Source organism: Rutilus rutilus (genome assembly GCF_951802725.1).
Source record: "Rutilus rutilus genome assembly, chromosome: 3".
NCBI lineage: Eukaryota > Metazoa > Chordata > Actinopteri > Cypriniformes > Leuciscidae > Rutilus > Rutilus rutilus.
Genome location: NC_140211.1, coordinates 6,076,626 through 6,102,218, shown reverse-complemented (window position 1 = coordinate 6,102,218; position 25,593 = coordinate 6,076,626). Strand labels below are relative to the sequence as shown.

General features: G+C 38.1%; 4 protein-coding genes across 4 annotated transcripts in view; 3 read left to right on the top strand and 1 right to left on the bottom strand.

Moving 5' to 3' along the window:
- Window positions 1–1,225: 1,225 nt before the first annotated feature.
- Window positions 1,226–1,735, top strand: LOC311287731 (histone H2A-like; the record flags this gene model as incomplete). The annotated part of the gene is made up of 1 exon (XM_084404761.1): window positions 1,226–1,735. One exon carries the CDS (start codon window positions 1,226–1,228, stop codon window positions 1,610–1,612), a length of 387 nt encoding a protein of 128 aa, XP_084260887.1. The 3' UTR covers window positions 1,613–1,735.
- Window positions 1,736–2,615: 880 nt separating this feature from the next.
- Window positions 2,616–2,927, top strand: LOC311287749 (histone H4; the record flags this gene model as incomplete). The annotated part of the gene is made up of 1 exon (XM_084404779.1): window positions 2,616–2,927. One exon carries the CDS (start codon window positions 2,616–2,618, stop codon window positions 2,925–2,927), a length of 312 nt encoding a protein of 103 aa, XP_084260905.1.
- Window positions 2,928–3,464: 537 nt separating this feature from the next.
- Window positions 3,465–4,187, top strand: LOC311287738 (histone H2B-like). Its single transcript, XM_084404768.1, has one exon. The coding sequence runs from the start codon at window positions 3,527–3,529 to the stop codon at window positions 3,899–3,901; it is 375 nt and encodes a 124-aa protein (XP_084260894.1). The 5' UTR covers window positions 3,465–3,526; the 3' UTR covers window positions 3,902–4,187.
- A 7,108-nt stretch (window positions 4,188–11,295) lies between these two features.
- The window catches only part of LOC311288465 (Fc receptor-like protein 5), a 37,671-nt gene continuing 23,373 nt past the window's right edge, over window positions 11,296–25,593 (bottom strand). The window contains exons 6-12 of the mRNA XM_084405883.1: window positions 21,113–21,391; window positions 20,730–21,014; window positions 20,376–20,654; window positions 20,024–20,287; window positions 15,616–15,873; window positions 12,856–12,966; window positions 11,296–12,665 (exon numbers count right to left, since the gene is read on the bottom strand). Of these exons, the coding sequence (XP_084262009.1) occupies window positions 12,607–12,665; window positions 12,856–12,966; window positions 15,616–15,873; window positions 20,024–20,287; window positions 20,376–20,654; window positions 20,730–21,014; window positions 21,113–21,391 (1,535 nt within the window). The 3' untranslated portion in view covers window positions 11,296–12,606. The remainder of the gene's footprint in view (window positions 12,666–12,855; window positions 12,967–15,615; window positions 15,874–20,023; window positions 20,288–20,375; window positions 20,655–20,729; window positions 21,015–21,112; window positions 21,392–25,593) is intronic.

Sequence of the window (25,593 nt, the reverse complement as noted above, 5' to 3'; positions counted from 1 at the left end):
ACTGAACTCATTTAGACTGAGAACAATGACATTTATTTAAAGGGCTGCCAACGTTGGTCGATATCACTTTTATGGTTATTAAACCTCAATAAATGCATATATAGAAAAAACTATAATAAGTGTTCAACAGATTATGATTAGCCTATATATTGAGATAAATATGTAAGATTAGGTACAAAATCCAATCCTACCCGAATTCAGTGTAATCAGTATAGACAACTAATACACAACAGCTACAAGAGTTAAAACCGTACTGCCTTGGCGGAAACAGTGAAGAAAAAAAGGTGTCATTCTGAACTGAGTTATAAACCTTTTGCATCTATCTTTCTCTTAAAGTTACACAGACAGATAAAGGCATCCTAGTCCAGACTAAAGGGACCGGCGCCTCCGGCTCCTCAAACTCAACAAGAAACAGAGCGAGACCAAGACAAAACCCGCCAAGAAAGCGGCTCCTAAAGCCAAGAAACCCGCTGCCGCTAAGAAGACCAAAACTGCAGCAGCAAAGAAACCCGCCGCTCAGAAATCTTTGAAGAAGGTGAAGAAAACCGCTGCTAAAAAGGCAACGAAGAGCCTTAAGAAGACAAAGAAACCAGCAAAGCCTTAACCAAACCCAAAATGGCCAAACCTAAAGCAGCCAAGCCTAAAAAGACAGCAGCCAAAAAGAAATAAACTCAGTCTTTTACTTGTTTTATAAAAAATAAACTATTTTAAAAGCCACCCACTAGTTAATAGTAAAGAGTGTTATTTCATTGGTCAAAAGTGACATTGGCTTTCCTTTATGTTACAAGTGAAAGCAAATGAACAGGCCCATTTGGGAATGTTATGTTTTTGATCAAGTCTCAAGTATTAATGCATAAATGTATATTATACATAAATAAATATTATACATGTTTACATATTTATACATTTAAACTAAAGCTATTATGCTTAATGACCGAAGTGTTTAACTTGTAATCACACATTTTTATCAGCATTATCAAAATAAAGTCACCCATTAAAAGGAAGACAAGCGGCATTAAATGAAACTACAGCGTGACGTGTTTGAGTGTCAGCAGCAGAAAGGGGGTTTGGTGTTCAGAGGGAAGATCACTGATTGGCTGGGAATGTTTTCAGATTTCAGCCAATAGGAGACTGTCACGCTTTCTTTTATAAGTCACCTCACAACTTGCAACTGCATTAATTTGTATTTGTTCCTCTCGCGAATCATAAACAAACTCTAATCGTAATGAGTGGAAGAGGTAAAACCGGGGGAAAGGCTCGCGCTAAGGCCAAGAGTCGCTCTTCCAGGGCGGGACTGCAGTTCCCCGTCGGCCGTGTTCACAGGCTTCTCCGCAAAGGCAACTATGCCCAGCGCGTCGGTGCCGGAGCTCCGGTGTATTTGGCCGCTGTGCTCGAGTATCTGACCGCTGAGATCCTGGAGTTGGCTGGAAACGCCGCTCGGGACAACAAGAAGACCCGCATCATCCCTCGACACCTGCAGCTGGCGGTGCGCAATGACGAGGAGCTGAACAAGCTTCTGGGTGGCGTGACCATCGCTCAGGGTGGTGTGTTGCCCAACATTCAGGCCGTGCTGCTGCCCAAGAAGACCGAGAAGCCCGCGAAGGCCAAGTAGACTGACGGAAGCTTCTCTTCAAACCAAAGGCTCTTTTAAGAGCCACCCAATTTCTCCCCGAGAGAGTTATCTCACAAATTGTATCACTATTTAAGGTGGCATCAGCCCAGAATAGAATTAAATCAATTTTGTACCGTACGTTGCTAATATTGTTTTAAAAATAAACGTATATGAAATCTAAGAATTTTTAAAGCAAATAACACGCTGCATTATGACCATATGTCGCTGCGCGGTTATTTTCCCCCTTTGTGCTATGAAAAGATTTTTTGCACTGTATGTGATTATTTATTCGTTTTCACGTCTCAATTTTTTTAAATTAGTTAAAATAAATCGAACAATTATGGGTTATGATACACAAATATAAGACTTAGCGTTGTCTTTGTGCACCCGAAAAAAAAGACTGATCTTGAAAGCAGGAGGCGCACAGCCATTGGCCAGGTCCAGGACACCAACTCGTGCGCCATCCACGCCAAGAGAGTCACCAAAGACATCAGCTGACCCGCCGCATCCGCGGAGAGCGCGCTGAAATCCACAGCTGTCATACAAACCTTAAAAGACTCAATGAAAGATGATTTCCATATTACGGTGTTTTTAAATAGGAACTTCTATATGCCATGGTGGTCTTATAAAATGCTATTTTTATATATTATTTAAATCCAAAAGCAAATGTAAGGAAATGAATATAATATTATATTATATTTAGTTATATCGTTTGTATGTATAGTTATTAACCCTCATCCTCTCCCACCTGTAAATCTTCCCTCGCGGGTCAAAATGACTGAAGCCCTAGTTATACAGAATTATTAATATTACTTAAATTCCACTTATTTCCACTAGTATAAGGCATCAAAAGACTGACCTCGACTTGGTAATGCGCAACTGGTGACGTACTAGAACCGCCCATGAATGTGGTTTCAACTAGGTCCGCTAGCCGACTATAAACTCCTCTTCCCCAGTGGTTTTTCCTTCATATATAGTTGTGATTTGAAGAGTATCTGCAGTCATGTCTGGAAGAGGAAAAGGCGGTAAAGGACTCGGGAAAGGAGGCGCTAAGCGTCACCGAAAGGTTCTTCGCGATAATATCCAGGGAATCACTAAACCCGCTATTCGTCGTCTTGCTCGACGTGGCGGCGTCAAGCGTATTTCTGGCCTGATCTATGAAGAGACTCGCGGTGTGTTGAAGGTGTTTCTGGAGAACGTTATTCGTGATGCTGTGACTTACACTGAACACGCCAAGAGAAAGACCGTCACCGCCATGGATGTTGTGTACGCGCTGAAGCGACAGGGACGCACTCTGTACGGGTTCGGGGGTTAAGAGATCCACGAAGAAGAAAAACCCAACGGCTCTTTTAAGAGCCACACACATTTACACACAAAGAACAAGTTTCCAAGTGGTTAAAAACTAGATTAAGTGGAGTTCAACGAGATAATGAGTTAGTTATTGTTAACATTGAGTAATCGAATCGTTACTATAACATTTCTCACTGGTCTTTATGTGCCAATTAAATATGGTAATAATATTCGTAAATTTTGCAATAAGATTTGTATTTTATTGTTTTCAAGTTGATTAAACTGAAATGATCAATATTGTACCTTCGATATGTATTACTGCAGTGCATTGCATTACGAAAAATGCGGGAAAATGAAATAAAGAAACATGATGTAATGGGGGATGGTAGTAGGACATAAGGCGATGGGCGGGATTAACATTTAAAGCCTGTGATTGGGTGTCCCACAAGTCAAGGAACGTTTAATATAACCAATGAAATCATTCTATGGGTTGGTCCAGGAAAACTAGCAATCAGAGAAGGCCGTACTTCCCTTTGGAAATTAGCATAGAGCAGTGCATAAAAGCCCGCCTGTAGCCTAGTATCACAGCATTTTTGGTCTTTGAGGTTTTCTGATTGAATCATCATGCCTGAACCAGCGAAGTCCGCACCCAAGAAGGGCTCGAAGAAGGCTGTCACTAAAACCGCCGGCAAGGGCGGAAAGAAGCGCAGAAAGTCCAGGAAGGAGAGCTACGCGATCTACGTGTACAAAGTCCTGAAGCAGGTTCATCCCGACACCGGGATCTCCTCCAAGGCGATGGGAATCATGAACTCTTTCGTCAACGACATCTTCGAGCGCATCGCCGGTGAAGCGTCTCGTCTCGCTCACTACAACAAGCGCTCCACCATCACATCGAGAGAGATCCAGACCGCCGTGCGTCTGCTGCTGCCCGGAGAGCTGGCCAAACACGCCGTGTCTGAGGGCACAAAGGCTGTGACCAAATACACCAGCTCAAAGTAGAGGAGTCAGCTCAACACACAACACAAAGGCTCTTTTAAGAGCCACACATATTGTCCTTAAGAGTGTTTTTTTCTTCTTTTTTTTTCTTCTCATGTTCTCATTTTAAGAGCATTTGAATTGTAGATTTAATTATCTATATAGAGGAAGATGTTGTAGAACATAAGATATAAGACATTTATGGCTGGTTTCGCAGACAAGGTTTAAGCTCCCAGACTAAAATTCATGTCATAACATAAAATCGACTTATTTCAAGGGTTTAATTTTGTATTTTTGCTGTAAGATAAAGTACTTAAAAAAAAAAAACATTTAACATTTGTCTTCAGCAAATGTTGTGAATGCAAAAACATTATTATCATTAACATTTATATTTGAATGTGGTTTTTTTTATTTTTTTTGACAATCCGGCTTCTTGTCTCTGATGTTTACAGTAGTAACTGAGATAGTTCATCTTCCTCTTCCCTCATAAAATACAGATTTAATCAGTTTCAGATGTTTTTTTACTATAGTATATCAGAGGTCTGTGTGTTGCACTATTGATTTTTCACTAGTTGTTCACACATTTTGATTTGTCAACCTTAATGTGATTTAAATGAATAGAATAGTGGGTGAATTTTAACACTCATATGAGAGTCAAACAGTATGTTCAAGCTCTCTGTCTGGTTTTATTTATTTATTTATAAGTCTTTTTAATTTTTTTAAATTTATCTTTTTCATAGCACAAAACAAAAGGAACATTATCTGAGACAAGTGATAAAATAAGAATAATACAGAGAATAATAATAATAAATATTATGTATATATATATATATATTGCTGCACCTAATATGAATGTTCACATATCAACAAACATGATACAATAATATACAGCCATATAATGATATAAAATATATAAAAAAAACAACACTTTTTTTAATTCATAGATTTAAATGTTCTTTAACCATGTGCCATATCTGATTAAAAAGGTCAGTTTTCAATTGTAATGATGCAGTAATTTTTTCCATCATATCAATCTGTTTTAGTATAGTTTCCATTCAGTTACAGTTGGTGATTTCACAGACTTTTTTTTTTTTTTTGGCAATTAGTGGTAATACACGTAAAATATATCTTTGGTCAGCATTGAAAACATGAACTGATATAACACCCAGTAAGAAAAACTGTACATTTGAGGGAACTTCTCTTTTTACAATTTTCTCCATCTCTTCTTTAACATTTTTCCAATACGCAAGGATCTTTCTTTTTCCTTATGGTTTGTAATGTAATGCCTATTTGCAAATATCTATAAAAATCACTTGAGGGAAGATCGAATTGTTCCTGAAGTTGTGTGAAAGACTTTAAGTGTGTTTCTTCAAAGAGCTGATTAAAAATAAAGAGGCCTTTAACTGCCCATCTCCTAAACCATGGTCACACATTGAAGGTGGAAAATCTACATTACCCACTATGGGCATAGCTCGAGAAATTGATCCAACATCCTTAAGCATTTTCTTTACTTCTGCCCATACCTTTATTGTATGTTTTATCCATTCATTTTCAATCTTCATTTTATTGACATGTTTCAGATCCATAAAGGGTAGGGCAGACAGTTGTGCACCCTTAACTTCCCCTTGCTCTATTCGAGTCCACTTTGCTTCCTCATCTCCACTGATCCAAGTCACAAGTTGCTGCTAGTTGAGCTGCCCAATAATACAATTTTATATTTGGCAAAGCCAAATCTCCTTTATTTTTAGCCAGATGAAGTGTTTTAAGTTTAATTCTGAGTCTTTTGTGTTGCCATATAAATTGGGAAATGAATTTGTTTAACATATTAAAAGTGGAAATTGGAACTCTTATGGGCAACGACTGGAATAGAAATAGGAAATGTGGGAGCAGGTTCATCCTTACGGTCTCAACTCTGCCAAACAGAGACAAAGGAAGAACTTCCCAACGAACTAGATCACTCCTTATTTGATTAATTAGCTTATTATAGTTTGCCTCAAAAAGTCTTGTAGTTTCTGGTGAGATAATAACCCCCAAGTACCTAAATCCTTGTTTAGACCAGGAAATGACACCATCTCGTTTAGTTGTTTAGGCCATATTCCTGATATCATCATTGCCTCTGATTTATTTTGATTAATTTTGTATCCAGAAATGTCTCCATAATCTTTTAGGCATTGTAGTCGAGGTATTGAAGTAAGGGGATGTTTTATAAAGAGCAGGATATCGTCAGCGAAAAGGGAAATTTTATTACCATCCTCAACCCCCTCAATCTGGACATCCTGTCTTATTGCCTCCGCTAGAGGCTCGATACTGAGAGCAAAGAGAATGGGTGAGAGAGAATCACCCTGACTTACGCCTCTCTCTATATCAAAAAAGTCAGAGCAATGTCCTTTAACTCTAATTTTTGATTTGGGGTTCTTGTACAACAGCCAAAACCAAAAGGTAAATGTTTCACTGAAGCCCATCTCAGTTAATGTTTGTTCTAAAAATTGCCAATCTACCCGATCAAATGCTTTCTCAGCATCTAAGCTGAGGAGCATTGACGTTTGAGTACCCTTTGCCATGAGTGGCTGCAGGTTTAATGCTCTCCTTATATTATTTGTCCCTTGGCGACCTGAAATGAACCCTGCCTGATCTGGTTTTACTCATTTCCTAATGTATTTTTGTACTCTAGTTGCTAAAATAGATGTTAATATTTTATAATCCACACACAGGAGGCTAATAGGACGATAGCTAGAACACTGCAATGGATCTTTTCCTTCCTTATGCAGGACTGTGATGATAACCTCAGACCATGACTCTGGAGGGTTCCCTGAATTTAACACATAATTATATAACTTACATAATACCGGAGTGAGATCATCAACAAACACTTTATAATATTCTCCTGCAAACCCGTCTATTCCTGGCGTTTTGCTATTTTTTAATTTAATAATTGTTTCTTTCACCTCCTTTTCTCTAATTGGCTCTACTAACGCAGAGGCTTCATCCGCCGTCAGCTTGTCTAATTTAAGATTTTTAAAGAAATCATGTATTTTTTCTTCTTTCAATTCCTGATGTTGACCCTTATACAATTGTTCATAATATTTGGCAAAGGTATTTGCTACTGCTTTTGGGCTAGTTTCGACATCGTTGGAATGAGGTTGTTTAATTTTAGGAATTGTTCGACTAGCTTGTGCTTTCTGTAGTTGAAATGGTAATAACCTGCTAGCCTTGTTTCCCAATTCATAGTATTTTCTATCAATAAACCTAAGGGCACCCTCTGCCTTATAGGTCAGAATCTCATCTAACTTGGTTCTATTCTCTTTAAGTTTATTAAATACTTCTTGTTTTCCACTTCGTTTATGTTCATTTTCTAATCTCTTGATTTCAGTTTCTAATTCTACTTGTTTTTTAAGTCTGTCTTTCTTTAACTTTGATCCTATAGATATTATTTTCCCCCTTGCTGTGGCTTTTCCTGCGTCCCATTGAACAGTAGGTGAGACCACTCCATTGCCAAAATATTCCATTATTGCTGACCTTATTTCTTCTCTTATATTAACATCTGTCAATAATGAAACATTAATTCTCCAATACTTCATACACGGCTCCAATCCCAAATCAAGTGTCATTCGTACTGGGCTATGATCTGAAGTGGTTATTGGCTCAATAACACAGTTTTTAACTCGGTATGTGTCCTTTTTGGACACCAAAAAATGATCCAGCCGTGAGTAGCTTCCATGCACTTGTGACATAAAGGTGAAGTCTCTCTCTTTTGGATGAAGGTGGCGGCAAGCATCTATCAACCCTAATTCCTTCATCATATTCATTAGACTTTTCGACATTCTGCTTTGAGGTTTTGAGGATGATGGTAATTTATCTATTCTATTATTCAGTACGCAATTCAAGTCCCCACCCATTAAAAAAAAAGCCTTCCCCATGATCTGCTACCAAATGTGCAAGCTTTTTGAAATTTTTTGGACAATCTTCATTTGGTGCATAGGCATTCAAAAGAGTTCATTTAAAACCAGCAATCCTTCCTATGACCATAACATAACGACCCTCTGTATCCTTGAAAACCTTTTCACAATGAAAGTACACAGACCTACTAAATAGTATAGCTAAACCCCTCTTTTTACATTTCCCATAAGAGCTACTGTAAACCTGATCAGCCCAATCTCTTTTACATTTTTGGTGTTCTGTTTCTGTGAGGTGAGTTTCTTGAAGTAAGGCTATAGAGCACTGCATATTCTTCAACTGTCCCAGTATCTTTTTTCTTTTAATTGGGTTGTTTATTCCTTTTATGTTGTAGGTAATTAAATTAAGCAATGCCATCTTTGTATTTATACTGATTCATGTAACACAGCCCGAACCTCTCATAAGCATCTGTTGTTCCAACCATGACGTCACCGGAAGCCTATTTATAAATCTTTAATGTCAAATCCATTTCACGTATAGTGTGTATGTCATGAAGAGGACATCATATTGAGTAACACAGTTAAACATTATTGTGGCAAAAAATATTCATTAAACAGCCATCCGTAAGAGACATTTCTGAGTCAAATCGTCTTTTCGAAAAGTATTTATTCTTGCAAGAAGGCCCAGCTGCCACACAGAAGTCACCAGTACAGTCTGTGAAACAAGTGCGACCACAGGAGGGAGGGCAGAGCAGCTTTTATACCTTTGTCTCAAGGTTTCCTGCTCACAGGCTCTTATCTAAACAAGGGAAGGTTTTCTCTGCTAGTGATCTAATCCTGCTGAGTTCATTCTTACAAACTCACAAGTTCTAAATTGGACCTTTTCAATCTGCCTCCTCCTGACGTCTCACCTGTTTCCCAGTGTTTAAAAACACACACACATTAGTCATATGTTGGCAGACCACGTACAGTCCAGCAAGGGTCATTTCAATGTCTTACTGTAAATCAATGAAAATCAATACTGTAAATCAATGAAAATCAAAATTTTCCATTACAACATTTAACTATTTCATTTTATAATCATTTTTATTATGCTGCTCTTTTAATGTCTACTTCCAACTTTTCTTCCAGTTTGTGGAAGAGAACAACTAAAATCAAAGCAATCAATGTGTCTCGACTGTGATGTTCCATACGAGAAATGAGAATATTTAGATTATTATCAGAATTTCACAAACTCTCTTAAATGTCAAACATAATGGCATTAAAGACTAAAGACTATTTTTTAAAATGTTTTCTGTATTATTACAAAAAATGTCAGTCAAAACCGCATCAATACAGTCAAGTATATTTACATTTTACCATTAGGCTATTCAGAATAGCTCAAAGTAACAGATATATATATAGGCCTAGGCTCTGAGATCTGCACACAAAAACAATTGGTTTCACCAACACTCAAAACCAAAATAAATAGTGTTCCAACCAATCACAGACAGGAGTTGTGAGGTTTTGCGCTCGTGCACGGCTGCACGCTAAGTCGGAGAACACGAGCGCAAAACCTCACAACACCCGCCCCCTGTCGGTGATTGGTTGGAACACTATTTATTTTGGTTTTGAGTGTTGGTGAAACCGATTGTTTTTGTGTGCAGATCTCAGAGCCTAGGCTGCCTACAGAGACGCGTTTTTTTTGACGACCTGCTTATGGGCGGAAGATCGTTAGGAAAGATTAGATGAATGTGATCATTTATGTTTGGGCCTTTTTTGGGCCTGAAATCGCTGATACAACCTTTAAGGCCTGTTCCAGTATCCACGTAAAATATCATCCCTCACACGAGCATAAATGTGTTTAGCAGCTCGGCTGTCTGATCAGGGAACCCAAAGACTCTTTTAAGAGCCACTATATTCTCCCTTAAAGGGTTAGTTCAGCCACAAATGAAGTTTCTGTCATTAATCACCTTCATGTCGTTACAAACCTGTAGGACCTTCGTTCATCTACAGAATACAAATGAAGATCTTTCTGATGAAATGAATGAGGCATTTATATAACGCTTTTTATACTACTGTACACCCAAAGCGCTTTACATTCCAGTCAGGGGAATAGCAACCACTGGGATGATGCAGCTACAGTACAACGGCAGCAGTGCGCTCACCACACACACACACACACACACACACACACACACACACACACACACACACACACACACACACACACACACACACACACACACACACACACCAGCTACAGCTGGAGAGGAGAGAGAGTGATAAAGCCGATTCAGTGGATGGGGGTTATTAGGAGGCCATGATTGATAAGGGCCAATGGAAGGACTGTGGCTCCAGGACACCGGGGTTAAACCCTTACTCTTTACGAGAAGTGCTATGGGTTTTTTAATTGACCACAGAGAGTCAGGACCTCGGTTTAACGTCTCATTGCTCTTTGACAGTATAGTGTCCCCAACACTACACTGGGGCATCAGAGACCCATATAGACCCCAGGATGAGCAGCGCCCCCTACTGGTCTCACTAACACTTCTCCAACAGAAGCCTGGTTTACCCAGGAGTCTCCCTTCCAGGAACTGACCAGACTCAACCCTGCTGAGCTTCAGTGGGAAACCAGTCTTGGGCTACAGGGTGATACGGCTGCTGGCCTCAAATCTCAAATCTGAGAGCTTTCTGACCCCACATAGACAGCAATACAACGACCACTTTCAAGGCCCAGAAAGGTAGTAAAGACATCGTTAAAATAGTCCATGTGACTCCAGTGGTTCAACCTTAATGTTATGAAGCGACGAGAATACGTCTCTAAACACAGTGCAGCGCTTCCAGGTTCAATGATCGACGGGTTCTGGAACGACATGAATGTGCTTTAATTTTTTTTAATTTTTGGGTGAACCAACTATTTAAAGAGCACTGATGTTACATTAAATAAACCAGTGGGAAACTCTGGCCCTCGAGATCCACTAGAGTTTAGCCCAAACCCTATAATGAAAAACACCTGAACAAACTCAAGATCTTCAGGATTACTAGAAATACACAGGAATTTGAGTTCGATCAGGGTTCTAACAATTGTTCAAAAGAGCAAATCCAAATGAGTAAAAATCCACACTTATTTATTTTGTCATTTGTTTATACAGAACATTTGATACAGAATAAAACTGGCATGTTTACTAATTACTGAGACGAGTGATCTAGAACAAGCAACATGAGATCATTGTCAAGCTATTGGAAGAACATACACAACATTTTTTTTTTTTTTTTTACAGTTTATGACAAAAATAGTTTTCACGAGTTTATAAACACAAAAATCACAAAAAAATTGGGAATGTCCAATGATGAGTTCCTGATTTTTATATGAGTTTTATATTACTTTATTTGAGTTCCTGATTTTTATTTGTGATATAGGCAAGCAATAAGAGTAAAGAGCAAGAGTGCTGTTTTTCTTGGAAAATCATATTTCAAGTGTGATATTGTTATAGAACGGTTTAATAAACAAGTAAATATTATGTTACTTACATTATAGACACATTGTCTTTTTTTTTTTTTTTTGCTAAATGAAAATAGTTTTAAACAAAGCCACATGAGAACAGTTGCTCGTCTGAGCAACACATAATTAAATAATTTCTGAAAGAATTATTTTAATTAGGGCTGCACGATTAATCACTTGAAACCGCACCTGATTTGGCAAAGGCTGCGATTATTTTATGCGCAGATTGTCAGTGCAGAACGGCTGATCGGATGAGAAGGATGAGCTCAACTGTCGTTATGAAGTGAGTTTGGAGTAAAAGCATGTTATTAAATGTTGTCTTTTGTTGGACAAGAGGTTCATAAATGCTTCTCGTGTTTGGAAAGATGTTTGACACGTGTTGCTTTTTCAAATGCACGTTATAAGTGACTCAAACTCACAGTGTTTACAGAGCCGTACATCAGTGATTTCATAATCACGATTAATCGTGCAGCCCTAATTTGAATGAGGTTCAATGACTCACTCATTGACAGTGATTTTCCGCCACCTACTGGAGGATTTCCACTGCACTCTGGAGAACAAGGGTACTAAAAACAGATGTGCTAAAAACAGAAACGTTTTTCTTTGTACAGATGACAACGTTATCAAAATGATCCCTATTCACACGGATCCGTAAAAAACGACTAATAACGCTGTATTACGCATGGCAGACAAGGAGCCCGTGGGACTACGGATGGAAATTAGCCTTTGGCTACAATCCGGCTTGTTTACATGCATATATTACATGTTTGTTCATTAACATGCACTGTCCCAATCAAATAAATAAATAAACAGAAAAAGTAGTTGGCGATGTGACTTTGTAAACACATTATTTTACTATAGTTCACTCGAGCTGACCGCACAGGCCTATGGACACAAATTACATAATCTATCCTGTTTTTGTTTTTTTCATTCTAAGGATGTTAATCTTGATAATACTGTATCATTACTTTATCCTCTAGATAAATTTAATCTTCACAAAGCCAGAAAGATTCACTGTAATCCCAATCTTAGAATGTTCCCCTCTGATATAAAGTCACTTTTACATCCTTTAAGAAAATGTCAAAACCTTTGAACACAAAGGCTTCGAAAACATATATCATCCTTGAGTCTGTTGTAAGGAACCTTTCATTTAAAAAAGCTTATAGACTAAACACGCAATAGCCTACGCATGTGCATGATGTCACTGTTTTCACAAATTGGCATTTTTGTATTTACACGGAGATGATAAGGGTCTCGGTTTCAAAAACTTGCACTTTGAAACCCGTTTTTAAAAGTTTGCGTTTAAAAAAAAAAAGTATTTCGTCAGGCTCGTTTATTGCAGCTCATTAATATCAGGTTGAAGTTTCTTCCTCTCTTACGGTGAACTGAATCTGATCTTCAGCAGTTGAAACTGTGAAATACACACAAAAAACAGTTTCAACATTTACACGGACATGTCTTATGTTTTTTTTTTTTTCACTCTTTCATGAATTTTTTTAAATATATATATATATATATATATATATATATATATATATATATATATATATATATATATATATAGTGTGAGTGTGTGTGTGTGTGTCAGACAGAAGTTTTACCTCTCGCTCTGTAACATTTATAAAGCAGCACGACTGTCGCTATCAGATACGGAGAAGCTGCCAGAAGAAAACTGAGGATTTTGAGGACAGAAATCTGACCTGAATGTGACGCTGAAAAACAGAAACACAAGAACATTATTGAGCAACAAAGTTTTGTAAGTGAATTTAAAAGCGTTGCAATATTTTTTTCCTCCTGTCTCATATTATTCCTCCACCATTTCCCTTTCAGAGCTCTGTATTAAAGGAATAGTTCATTTAAAAATTCATATTCTGCCGAAATTTACTGACCCTCATTTTGTTCAAACCTGTTTGAATTTCTTTCTTGTGTGGAACAAATATATATATTTTGAAGGATTTTTTTTTTTTTTTTCAGTTACATTGTGTGGACAAAAACACAGATACATTTTTCCAAATAACTTATTTTATGATCCACAGAAGAAGAAAGTCGTACATGAGGGTGAGTAAATAAATGAAAAAACAAAACTAATTAATAATTGATGAAAAGTTGTGGGATGTTGTTTATAAGGTGTTGATTTCACTAAATCTCAGTATTGTCACGATCACCAGCTGGAGAGCCCTTGATAGCCACCAGAGGGCACTCAATCCCAGACCAGTGCCACTCTGTCATGGACTTCATTACCCATAATCCTTTGCCCGAACTCATCAGCACTCATTGTTTTCAGCTGTGTCTCATTAACCTTGTTAGGTCACCCTTTATAAGCCTGGTCAATTCAGTCATTCATCGCAAAGTGTGACGTGTCTTAACTGCATTTCTAAAAGTTTGTTTCCTGGATGTCCTGATTCTCTGCTCGTTCAGTTGGATTTCTCTGTTCGCCTCAGCCCTTAACTCGGTTATTGTTTGCTTGTGTATGACCTTTGCCTGTTTATGGACTTTAATATAAACGGGCCAGCCGGGGCTAATAGTTTCCGACTGTGATCTAAGAGGCCGTAATCAAACTGCATAAACTGGTATTTTTAATAATTTTACATATAAGGAGGATACACTTATTGAATCACGTCTGCTCTGATTAATTTGTGATCTTATGGCTACTTTAAACAGCTCCAGCCCAAAAGAGCGCACATTTAGAAAGATATTGATACATTCTCATGTTCACGCCTCAATATTCTTTTCAGAGGATGACAGTTTATATTAATGTTCCACTAAATAATGCGATCTGAAGAGTTTTGAGCGCTCCCTCCCGTCTCATTGCCATTATGTCTCATTGCTGTTTTTGCTCCATCTAAAGCCACTTTTCAGATTCGGTGTTGATCCGGCCCAGCCACTACAGAAATCTATTAAAATTCAAGCATATTTAAAGTGTGTATTTTGTGCTACTCCATAATGATGTTCTGAGGTCATTTGTATGTGAGTTTGCCAGCCTCAGCCTAAGTCCTGCCCTGTCTGTGATACACTGTCCCCCGGTTTCACAGACAAGGCTTAAGTCTAGTCCTAGACTAAAATGTAAATCTGAGCTATTTCAACTGAAAGAAACTTGCACTGACTGATCTTAAAACATGTCAGTGCATTTGTTTTGTCTTAAGATGCACACCAGTAATGCATTTTTCTAAGGCATGTTTATAAAAATTACTTAAACGCCTAATTGAACTATGACCTAATCCTGGCTTAATCTAAGCCCTGTCTGTGATGCACTGTATTTTGTGCCAGTTAAGGCTTAGAAATAACAGTGGAGAAAAAAAAAAAAAAAAATCCCACACAGACTAATCTATTTATATGAATGCAATGTGTATTTTATGATGGTATATAGCCTAATGAATGTATTACATAACTGTGTAATACATGTTGTAAGAGCCAATTTAATATGCTTTCAATTTGTATTATTATTCTCATCTTATTTCTGTTTTATGTGTAGTGCTGTATTATTCAAGAATTTACTTGCAGTTATCCTGTACTGCATTTACTCAAAGTTGTCCTTGTATAATTTACTTGAAGTTAGCTTTAAAGCCACTCCTCCTCATATGTTCATACAAGTATATGCTGTTTTAGCTAAAGGGATTGAAGAGAAGAAGGAGAAGCAGTTATCTCACCGTCTGGCTGTCAAATATGAGAAAATTGTCTAAATCGGAATCTAAGGAAGATATTATACGGATTTAAAACATGTAAGATTCCACAGGAATTGGAGACATTACATACTTGAGCGATGTTTGGAAGAATTGGCCGAAAGAATTTTAAGGATGTTTCATGTTTTTGCCTTTTTGTGTTTGTGAAAATAAATGTGCAACACTTTAACGGACGCAATTTTTGATGCAAAAGACATTTCAACTCCTAATAGAAGAAAGAAAAGGTGGCTTTGATCCTTGTTTCTATAAATGTATTGGCTTGAATAAAAAAGGGGCTTCCAAATGTGTGTGAATCAATTATTTGGCCATAATACGCAGAAGGGGCAATATTACTATTATGAAAGTGGCTGGGTTTAAACCATGAGTTTATATATCTGTCAAAATATTGCGATACAAGCCTCGATACGAGCTTCACTGAAAGCTTCCGGGATTTCTCGACACACACTCCGAAGCCTCGGCACATAACGTAACATCACTAATAAATACTGAATGTGATGTATAATCCGACCAGTACATGACAAGTATATTTTGCATGTGATTTGATGGTTAAGCTTTCGTTTATGTGAAACAATAAACACAAATGTCAATAACTGATTTTGCTCCAGCAGAAATATGAGCCAGAGACTATAATATATGATAGTATATAATAATGGTGTGACGTTTCTCATTAAATCATCTCACCGTTCAAGACTCCAGTGACTGAGATCCAGCTGTGGAGTGACTGTCCTCTCTCTGTTTTACAGTAGTAGAAACCCTCATGTGACTTTGAGACAGTAGTGATGCTCATCTCTCCTGTCGTCTGATTCTGGATCAGTGATCCGTCTTTATAGAAATCAGCGCTGAGGATCGGGGAGTTTGTAGATCGATGTAAACAGTGTAGAGTCAGAGTCTCTCCCTCAATCACAGGATCAACAGAACTCTCCAGAATCACCTCACCGTCTACAAACACAAGAAATGTGTGTTTAATGCTGTAAATAATAAGAATACAGCAAAACAAATCATTAGAAATATACTGATATTATGAATTGTACTTTATACCTCTAAAGCTTTCTTATACTAGTGTCGTGTAGTTTTACCAAATCTCATGAGAAAACGCAACTATTTTATGAGTAACCGATTGTTTTGTTTAAACTGTTGTTGTTGAAAAAAGTAAGCATTAGGAGCATTCATTCTTTGTTATTTCTTATTGGTTATTCAGTGTCACATGGTCACAGCGGATCACTTCTGCTGTCTTTATGGTGGATTGTTTGAGAGGGTTGGAAGAGGCGAGTAGCGGGAGCAAACTTTCTGTTGACCGTATTGCATCGGTTTGAATGCCATATCAAGCTTTATAGCTTATCAAAATAAAATCGAAAGCAAGCTAAGTTCATCAGTCTTTTTGATGGAAATGACAACCGACTGCAAACGAGTCGCAAAGGATTATTCCTCTATAGCCTCTATGTGGCTTTTGGATGCCGTTAATAAGCATCAAGGTCCACCTTTAAACCCAACCATCAGTGGGGCACAAAAACATTATACTAATGAGATTGTACAAATTCATACACATTAGTCAACAATTTGACAAAATTTAAAATAGTTACAAATTGTCATGAGTTTGTTGGTTGTGTATCAGATTTTTAACCACTGGCATAAAAAAAACGTCCATTTTGCAGTTTAATCTGCCAATTTATATGGTAAGAAACTGTCTGATGAATGTGAAAAGTGACCAGTCACATTTTGCTTTGTTTATATGTGGTATTTAAGAGCATGTTCATGTAACATCACAATAAATGAAGTTCCAAAACGGAGGAGCCTAAACATTCAGTCCTGTCAATCATCATTATGAGCGTATACAGTAGGCCTACAGGTCAAAAGTTTGGAATTTTTATATTTTTGAAGGAAGTCTCTAATGCTCATCAAGGCTGTGTTTATTTGATCAAAAATACAGAAAAAAAAAAAAAAAAAAAAAAACAGTAATATTGTGAAATATTATTACAACTTAAAATAATAGCTTTCTATTTGAATATACTTTAAAAAATAATTTATTCCTGTGATGCAAAGCTGAATTTTCAGCATCATTACTCCAGTCTTCAGTGTCACATGTGACATCCAGTCTATCACATGATCCTTTAGAAATCATTCTAATATTCTGATCTATGAGTGTTGGAAACAGTTCTGCTGCCTAATATATTTGATGAATAAAAGGTTAAAAAGAACTGCATTTATAAAAAAATAAATATAAAAAAAATAAATAATATAAATCTTCTATACTATCACTTTTTATCAATTTAACACATCCTTGCTGAATAAAAGTATTGATTTATTTCAAAAAAAGAAAGAAAAAAAAAGACTGACCCCAAATTACTGACCAGTAGTGTATATTGTTGTTACAGAAGATTTCTATTTTCTTCTTTCAAAACCATTAACAATAGTAATGTGTCCACACTTTTGACCTGTACTGTATAAGCAGCGACAATTCTTCCAGCATCCCTCCTCCTCCCCATCTCCTCCACTATTTCTCTTAGGCTACATTTACACGTAGGTGGCTATTTTCATAAACGGACATTTCACCCCTCTTCGTTTTCAAAAATAACATCGTGCACACGAACATGTGTATATGCTGTCAAGAGCATGCCAAACCTGTAGGTGGCAGTGTAACGAGAAGCTCAAGCCCACCTTAGCCAATCAGAATCCCGTAAATAGTCACATTCTGTGACGTCGCTGCCTAAAACTCCGGTTTTCTCTGTTTACATGCAAACGTGCAAACGAAGATTTTCAAAATCTCCACTCTGGCCGGAGTTTTTAGAAAGAATCGGTTTCATTGGCGAATCCTCCGTTTGCGTGTAAACGAAGGGCGCAAACGAAGGGAAATGTCTCCGTTTTTCAAAATAACCATGTACGTGTAAACGGGGCCTTATTCTTCCTCTGCGCTGTCCTGTCATAGAGGGTTTAGATCGAGCCTCCTTTGAGGACAGCAAGCCAAGTTCATTTACTATTAACTATTTTAATAGTGAATGGCCATGCAAATGTGTCAGGATGGACTGTGGTTGGATTCAGTCCCTCCTCCCCATTAAGTTATATTGGCTTTACCCTTTCTAGCCGGTTTACGATTGGCTCGTGGTGGCCAATCAGGTCAGGAGGAGCATGTTATAGCTCGAACGTAACTCCGGGTAGTGCGTGACGCTGAAGGCTCGTGTTGTTTGGGTAACTTCACCCAGTTTTTGGTGGTGTCGCAGGTATGTAGAGGTCATTTGTAAATGTTGAACTGTTGCTGGTTTGCTTGGGGTTTATGTAGGATTTCGATTTTCCATAGAATTCCTTGCTTTGTTGCGGCTACCCCGTTTCCCACCGGATTGAACGGAATAACGTGTTATTGTTGACTCGCGCACTGCGCATTGCCTGCGAGATTCATGTGTCAGCGTGCTGTGGTTCAGGTAAGTAGTTTTGCGTTCGGGCTATGTATGTGGTTGCCTTATTTGGGTGGTAGTTTAATAGAACTATTATTGTGTGTTTTAAGGGATAGCTACCATCGCAAGGAAGCATTTGCGGCCTGCCGTGGGGCAACTGCTGCTTTGTTTTGTGCCGTGAATGCACGTCTCTTCTAAGTGCAGAACTTTGCTTCGCCGAGTCCGAGTTAATGGACTGAGTTCATCTTCCAAAGAAATCGCCTCATTGGCCACTTGTGTGGCCGACTGAGTATCTGCCCTCATTCAGTTATCCACGGATGAATGTGTTTGTTACGTGATTTACGTTAATTGTGATTGTTTGAGTGGGTTGTGTGTCCTTGTTTCTTAACGATTATTTCGTTTGTCTTGTTTGTTTATTTCATTTATCAGTCTTACTGTTTTTGCAACGTTATTTCACTTGTTCTTTTTGTTTAGTTTATTCAATTACCAGTATTCTGTTTTTGTGAAGTTATTTCATTCGCCCCTTTTTGTTTATTTATTTACCAGTGTTTTGTGTTTGCAAAGTTACTTCATTTGCCCTCTTTTGTTTATTCCTTTACCAGTATTTTGTTTTTGTGAAGTTATTTCATTCGCCCTTTTTTTGTTTATTTATTTACCAGTGTTTTGTGTTTGCGAAGTTATTTCATTGGCTTTTTGTTTATTTATTAGCATTATTGTTGTTATAACATGTTATTTTTCTCCTCAGTTAGTTTATTTCATTGATCAGCATTACTGTGTTTTGTAACAGGATTTAATTTCCTTTGTTGTTTGTTTACTTACTTTATCAGTATTGCTGTTGTTGGTAAAGCTAGTTTGTTTTTGTCATTGTGGTGTTAGTCTGATTTCTGGTTTGAAATTATGATCTGTAGTTAATTTTGTTTATTCTGTCCTTGTTATATGTTTGAGGAGCTGAGTGCTGACGGTGGGGACGGCGCGCTCGAGGTGGTGGGCTCTCTTTGGTGTGTAGTGTGGGTACCCTCACAGTGTGATTATTGCTGTGCTGGTTGTGTGGTTGCGCACATGTGTTGGGGTGGATTATCTGGATACTTATGCCCGACGGCCGAGTCGCTGGACACCCACCAGTAAGCCTCAAGCTCAGTCTTGTGAGTGAGAGATTCTTTGTCAGTACACTGACTCACCCATCTCATGTGCTATTTATTATTGTGTTTTATTGATGAATATGAATTGCTAAATCCATTGGATTGTAAATTTAGATATGCTGTGATATACTATTAATACTATTATACTATTAATATTAAAACCCCCAGAGTACAGTGTTTTAGAAATGTGCTGACGTCAGCTTTCAGAGTGTTTATTACTTTTTGCTGTGAATTTGATTAATAAAATTTGTATTTTTTTGTATGGAATCACTTCTCTGTTTGTGCAATGCCCGAACCTGATGGCCTAAGTTTATAGAAACCTTGGAGGTTACTTACAGTTCCCCGGGTTAGATCTCGGGGTGGCGTAGTCGAATTACATTACTGCCGCTGCTACACAAACTCACAAATAGATACGTATGGAGAAACTCATTCAAATAACTGAACAGAAGTCAGTCTGTCATCAGCTGTACAGAAAACAATTAGTGGAAAATGTCTTTAGACTGTAATTATAATTTAGGTTATAACATTAGACTAGTAGATGTCATGATTATAAACCGGACTCACCATGTACAGTGATGTTTCGAGGACGCCGTTTCTCTCCAGATTCAGACTCACACCAGTACACTCCAGTGTCAGATGTGCTGAGAGAGTCCATTACACATCGAGATCCTGTTTGTTTTGCACAAGTTTGTGTGTCTTTGTCTGTGTATCTTCTCACTGTCCATCCAGTAGAGTTACTCTGATCCTCACAGCTCAGAGAGAGAGAGTCAGATGAGAAGTGTTGACTTCTCCTGGGATTGATGACCAGAGACACTGAAGCAGAAACTCCTGAAAAGAGGAAAATCTCCATCAAAACTGACAGCACAGAGACTGCAGTGAAACACAGATCCGGATGAGCACAAGCATAAACCCTCACCAGTGATCCACAGTGTCTGTGAGCTGCTGTTGTGTGTGTAATAGGCTGGTCGTCCTCTCTCTGCTCTGCACGTATAAACTCCTGTGTGCTGTAGAGCTGCAGGACTGAGAGTGTAAGATCCTCCAGCTCCTCTGCTGCTGTCTGACAGATGATCATGATCTCTGAACCAGCTGAACGTCCAGCCTTTAGAGGAGCCTGAAACCTCACAGGTCAGATTCACTGATTCTCCTTCAGTCAGCCACGGCTGTGGAGACACTCGCACTGATGCCTGAGCTTCAGCTGAACAAAACATCACGAGTTACAGAGCCGTAGAGAAACTGATGGAGAAGCTGATCACAACACACACACACTCACCTGAGACAGTCAGTGTAACAGCATCACTGCGCTGAGAGCTTTGAGTGTGTAGCTGTCCTGTACAGGTGTATTTACCGCGGTGAGAGAGATCAACACTGCTGATGTTCAACTCTTGTGTTGAGGTTTGGTTGACAGTGTTTTTATATTGGTTGTTGGTTCCCTCTATTTCCCATCTGTATGTCCACTCAGTGTCTCCTGCCCACTTTATACCACATCTGAGAGTGACTGTTTCTCCTCTAAACACTCGTTCATCAGGTCGTACCGTCACCACAGCTTTAGGAAACACTGTACAAACACAGATTATTGCATTTATAGTTTCAGAAGTTGTGTAGATATTGTCTCTGATCTGTATTTGTTGCATCACACACTACAGTCTCTCTCACCTGTAACATTTACCCACAGTGCATCACTGTATTGTGTGTAATAGACTTGTTTCCCTCTTCCAGCTTTACACCTGTACTGGCCTCCATCAGACACTGAATCAATCTTCAGGCTGTAGGAGTTTGTTTTCTTCTTCTCTGTCTCAGGGTTCAGAGTGTGTTTGTACCAGTAAAAGTCCCAGTTTCCAGTGGACGGATCCATGCGACAGGTCAAAGTCACTGTGTTTCCAGTCAGTGTAGCTCCTGCAGGATCTGATGTGAGTTCAGGCTTCGGCTGTAGATCTGCAGGAGAACAACAACAGAATCAGATCCTCAAGACTCAAATAAATGAGCTTTTAAATTACTAAAATAATTGCTTCAGTCCTCTTATTGGCACAGATGTGGCTGATACAGAAGTGCATAAGAAAAGAGTTGAGCTACACATTACCCCTTCACTGTCACCCCTCTTTTATCACACAGGCATGAACATCACTATCCAAACTTAAATAGTTGTAATTCAAGAATGCTTTGGAATATAGACCTGTGACTGCTCTAGTTTTAAAGAAGACATTTGGAAGATTAATGTAGAAGTGAAAAATTATGAAAGTGAAACAAGTTTATGAAATTGTATTTAGTTTGGTCGCAGTACCAAACCTTTTCACTAGAGGACAGCCAAGCTCTGTTAAGGACCATATAAGGACGCCTCCATTTCCATATATGTTTAGAGTGATCTGAACCATATATTTCCATAATTATCATACAATTTATGAAATAGACATCTATTCAGAAGTAGTATGGGTGGTTTAGCAGTATTTGATTTGAATTCAACCTCTAATAAACACATAAAAAAACACGTATGTGCGTTACAGCTCGCGCCGCATCACAAATCAAAAATCCATCATTTGTTTCATTATATTTAAAACTTTTTCAGACCTTTTTTCCTCATAAAAATGTAATTAGTTTTATCTTTTGAACTGTTGGCATGAAAACGAGTTTCTACCAATCTTTCATGATTTTTCAAAAATTTTCAATTTCAAAATAAAGGCCTGAACACGCCTAATGAGTCTTAAATATTCTAGTTGCTAATTCATAAATTATTGCTCCTCTGTCATTTATTTTAAAATGATGAATATATAGTTTGTCAATATTACTTTAGGTTTTTACAAAAAATATTATTGTTTAAAATATATAATGACAAATGTCCCACATGTGGGTCATGTGACCCTGCAGTGTCTCGATTGGTTGTGTGATCATGATCATGTAGAGAGAGTTTAAGAGGACAATGATGTTGAACTCACCCTTCACAGAGAGAGAAACAGCAGAGCTTGGTGTTGATGAGTTTGGTCTTCCATCTCTCTGTCCTTTACACCTGTACTGACCCTGATCAGATGTAATTACTCCTCTGATAGTGAGAGTGTCTCTGTTTACAGTGTAACGATAACCAGACGTCTGTAATATTACACTGCCTTTATACCACTCATATCTCCAGATGTAATAAGAGTTTATCACACACTTCAGATCGACTGTTTCTCCAGTGAATACACGACTGTCTGGTGTCACAGTCAGTGTAGATGTGGGTAAACCTGAGAAGAAAGACAGAAACACAAACTAAGAGACAGTCTGACTGAGGACAGATGATCAAGTCTCCAAGCTTGTTTGCTGCACTGATGGTTTCATTAATCTCCAGACCCTTATGGAAAGAATATATATTCCCCTATATATGAATGATCAATGTATGAAATGGTTTAACAGTATATTTGAACATATAAAGAATAATATATTGTGTCAATATATTACAATATACTGAATAATACATAAAGAATTACCGCTTTTCAAATATTGAATAAAAGTGACAATATATTTACTAATATATCATAATGTATGGAATTTAATATTTACATTTACATTTACATTTATTCATATAAATTCCATATTTATTTATGGAATTTAATATTCAGTAATACACTTCATAATATATAGATATACTGTATATGTGATCAGATATGGTGCATGTGTAATATATTGCAGATATATTTACTCGTGCAACTTTGTGACAGACTATCACGTGCACTAGTACCTAAATAAGCACTAGCTAAAGAATAAGTACTAGGCAAGGCAGGTTTATTTATAAAGCACATTTCATAAACTATGGCAATTCAAAAGCTTTACATAGAGAGGAATACAAATAATCACAAAATAAAAGTACAGGAAAATTCAAACAGTTATTCAAAAGCTTTACATAGAAAGGAATTATAATAATCACACTATAGCAATTCATAGAGCTTTGCATAGAAAATAGACACAAAATAAAAGCAGGGGAAATTAAAACAGTTATAAAAGGAATTAAAAGAGATAAATGATATAGTTATAAAATGAATTAGAGTAAAATGAATTAAAATAGTAAATAAACTTCTCATCTGGCAAAACACTGGTGTATTTTATTTTGACTGAGATTTCCCCATGACGGTCAGTATTCTTCTGTGGGTTTTCATATACCGTGGATTATCTGAGGACACCAGACTAGTAATCTGTACCAATCCAGACCAGTAATCTGTACCAATCCAGACCAGTAATCTGTACTAGTCACCACAGTGTTCCCTTGACCGTCATGAGTCAGTCCCTCTCAAACTCCACCACAGAAAGAGCACTTGCTCACACTAGTAGCTCAAGAATAAGCACTAGTGCTAAATGTAATCTAATACAGCGGTTCTCAACCTTGAACCTTCTGCAACTCATGGCCCATTAATGACTGATTAAACACATTCTGAGGATCACCTTTCCAAATATGATAGTATGAACACAGAATAACAGAGAATTCAGAAAGTGCAATGATATTCTCTGCTGTTAATCTGTTATGCCACTGTAACAGACTCAAGTCAGCTATAGATGAAAACTGGCCTTATATAAAATAACTTGTCAGGTTTACTCAGTAACAATAACAGGCTAACACACCTGTAACAACAGGTCAGACACACAAGAGGGGAACATTCTCTCTATTCATTAGCAGAAATGTTCAACAAAGTTCATTCACCCCAATTTACATACTGTAAATATAATTTTATCAAATACAATTAGCGATATTAACATGTTTAAAACAATATTCTTTTGGCTTCCCAACACAGGGTGTTTTGAGTTCATGTCTCTGCAGCTTTGATGGTTTTAGCGTCTCATTTGACAACATTTCTCCACATTCAACACACTGCGCCTTCAGCTTAAGGGGACTGCATACCAGACTATGGAAATCCAAGAGAGCCAAAAATATGTGAATTTTAACATGTCAACAACGCGTATTTAACACGTATTTAAAAAAACACGTGAAATACACATTTCAGTCTGCTGAAGACTTGGGTCTAATCATTTCTGTGAGTTTAGGGGTATTGTCAATACGATTGTGTATTGTCAACAATTCTAAGATGGCGGTGTGAGTAAGACGGCAGATACCTCTCTCCACTTAAAACATCACTCACCTAAACTTTATATACTTACTGATTGCACTCTAACCAAAATTGGGAATTGAATAAAGGTATTTTGCAAAAATGCCTAAACCATCAAAACAACTGCCCAAAGATCGCGACGTTTTAGAAGACTATAGTGCTACCAGCCGGCTAGGTAGCACTGGCGTAGGTGCTAAAGCTAACGCTAGCCCTGAAGGATCTCCTCTTTTGATGTCAGAGGCTCTGCTAAAGAGTATTTCTGCGGCGGTTGCAGAGGAGGGTCAGCGTATCCTACGGTCTGTAAACGAGTCGCTTGGGAAACTTGAGATCAAAGTGGACAACATGTTGAAGCGCATTGATGATGTTGCGGCTACGACAGCGGCACTTGTTGCATACCAAACTGAGGCTGAAACGCGTATCTCCCAGCTGGAGGATGACATCGCTCCGATAAAAGATCGACTGGAAGCGCTGGAGAAAGTGAACAAGGATCTGAAAGACAAAGTATCTGAACTGGAATGTCGGCATAGACGGAAGAATATCAGGCTGTTAAATCTGAAGGAGTCTACTGAAGGGAGTGACCCGCTCGCGTTTTTCGAGGCGTTTATTCCCAAACTCCTGCAGTTACCTGTCCAGTATATACCTATTGACCGTGCCCATCGGGGCTTTGGAGTACCTAAAGAGGATCGCCCGCGTGCTGTGGTCATCAAACTCCAACACTCCAGAGACGTCTTGAAGATAACGGCAGCAGTGAAACGCCTTGGGAATATCCAGTATGAGGGTCGGCCGCTGCGTATTGTCCCAGATGTACCTCCAGACGTTCGGGTTGCAAGACGTGCGTTCAACACGGTATGCGCCGAACTTATTAGAAGGAACATACGCTTCAGGATGGCTTATCCAGCTACCCTGTTTTTTAAGGCAAACGAAGCGCAGAAGTCATTCAAGGACCCAAACAAGGCCGAAGCTTTTCTTTCAACCCTCACTTGATTGGTAAAGTAGCCTCTACTTTATTAACGTGACTATCGTGCTTTATTGCCCCATCAAAGTTCATTACGGACAATTATGCGTGAATGG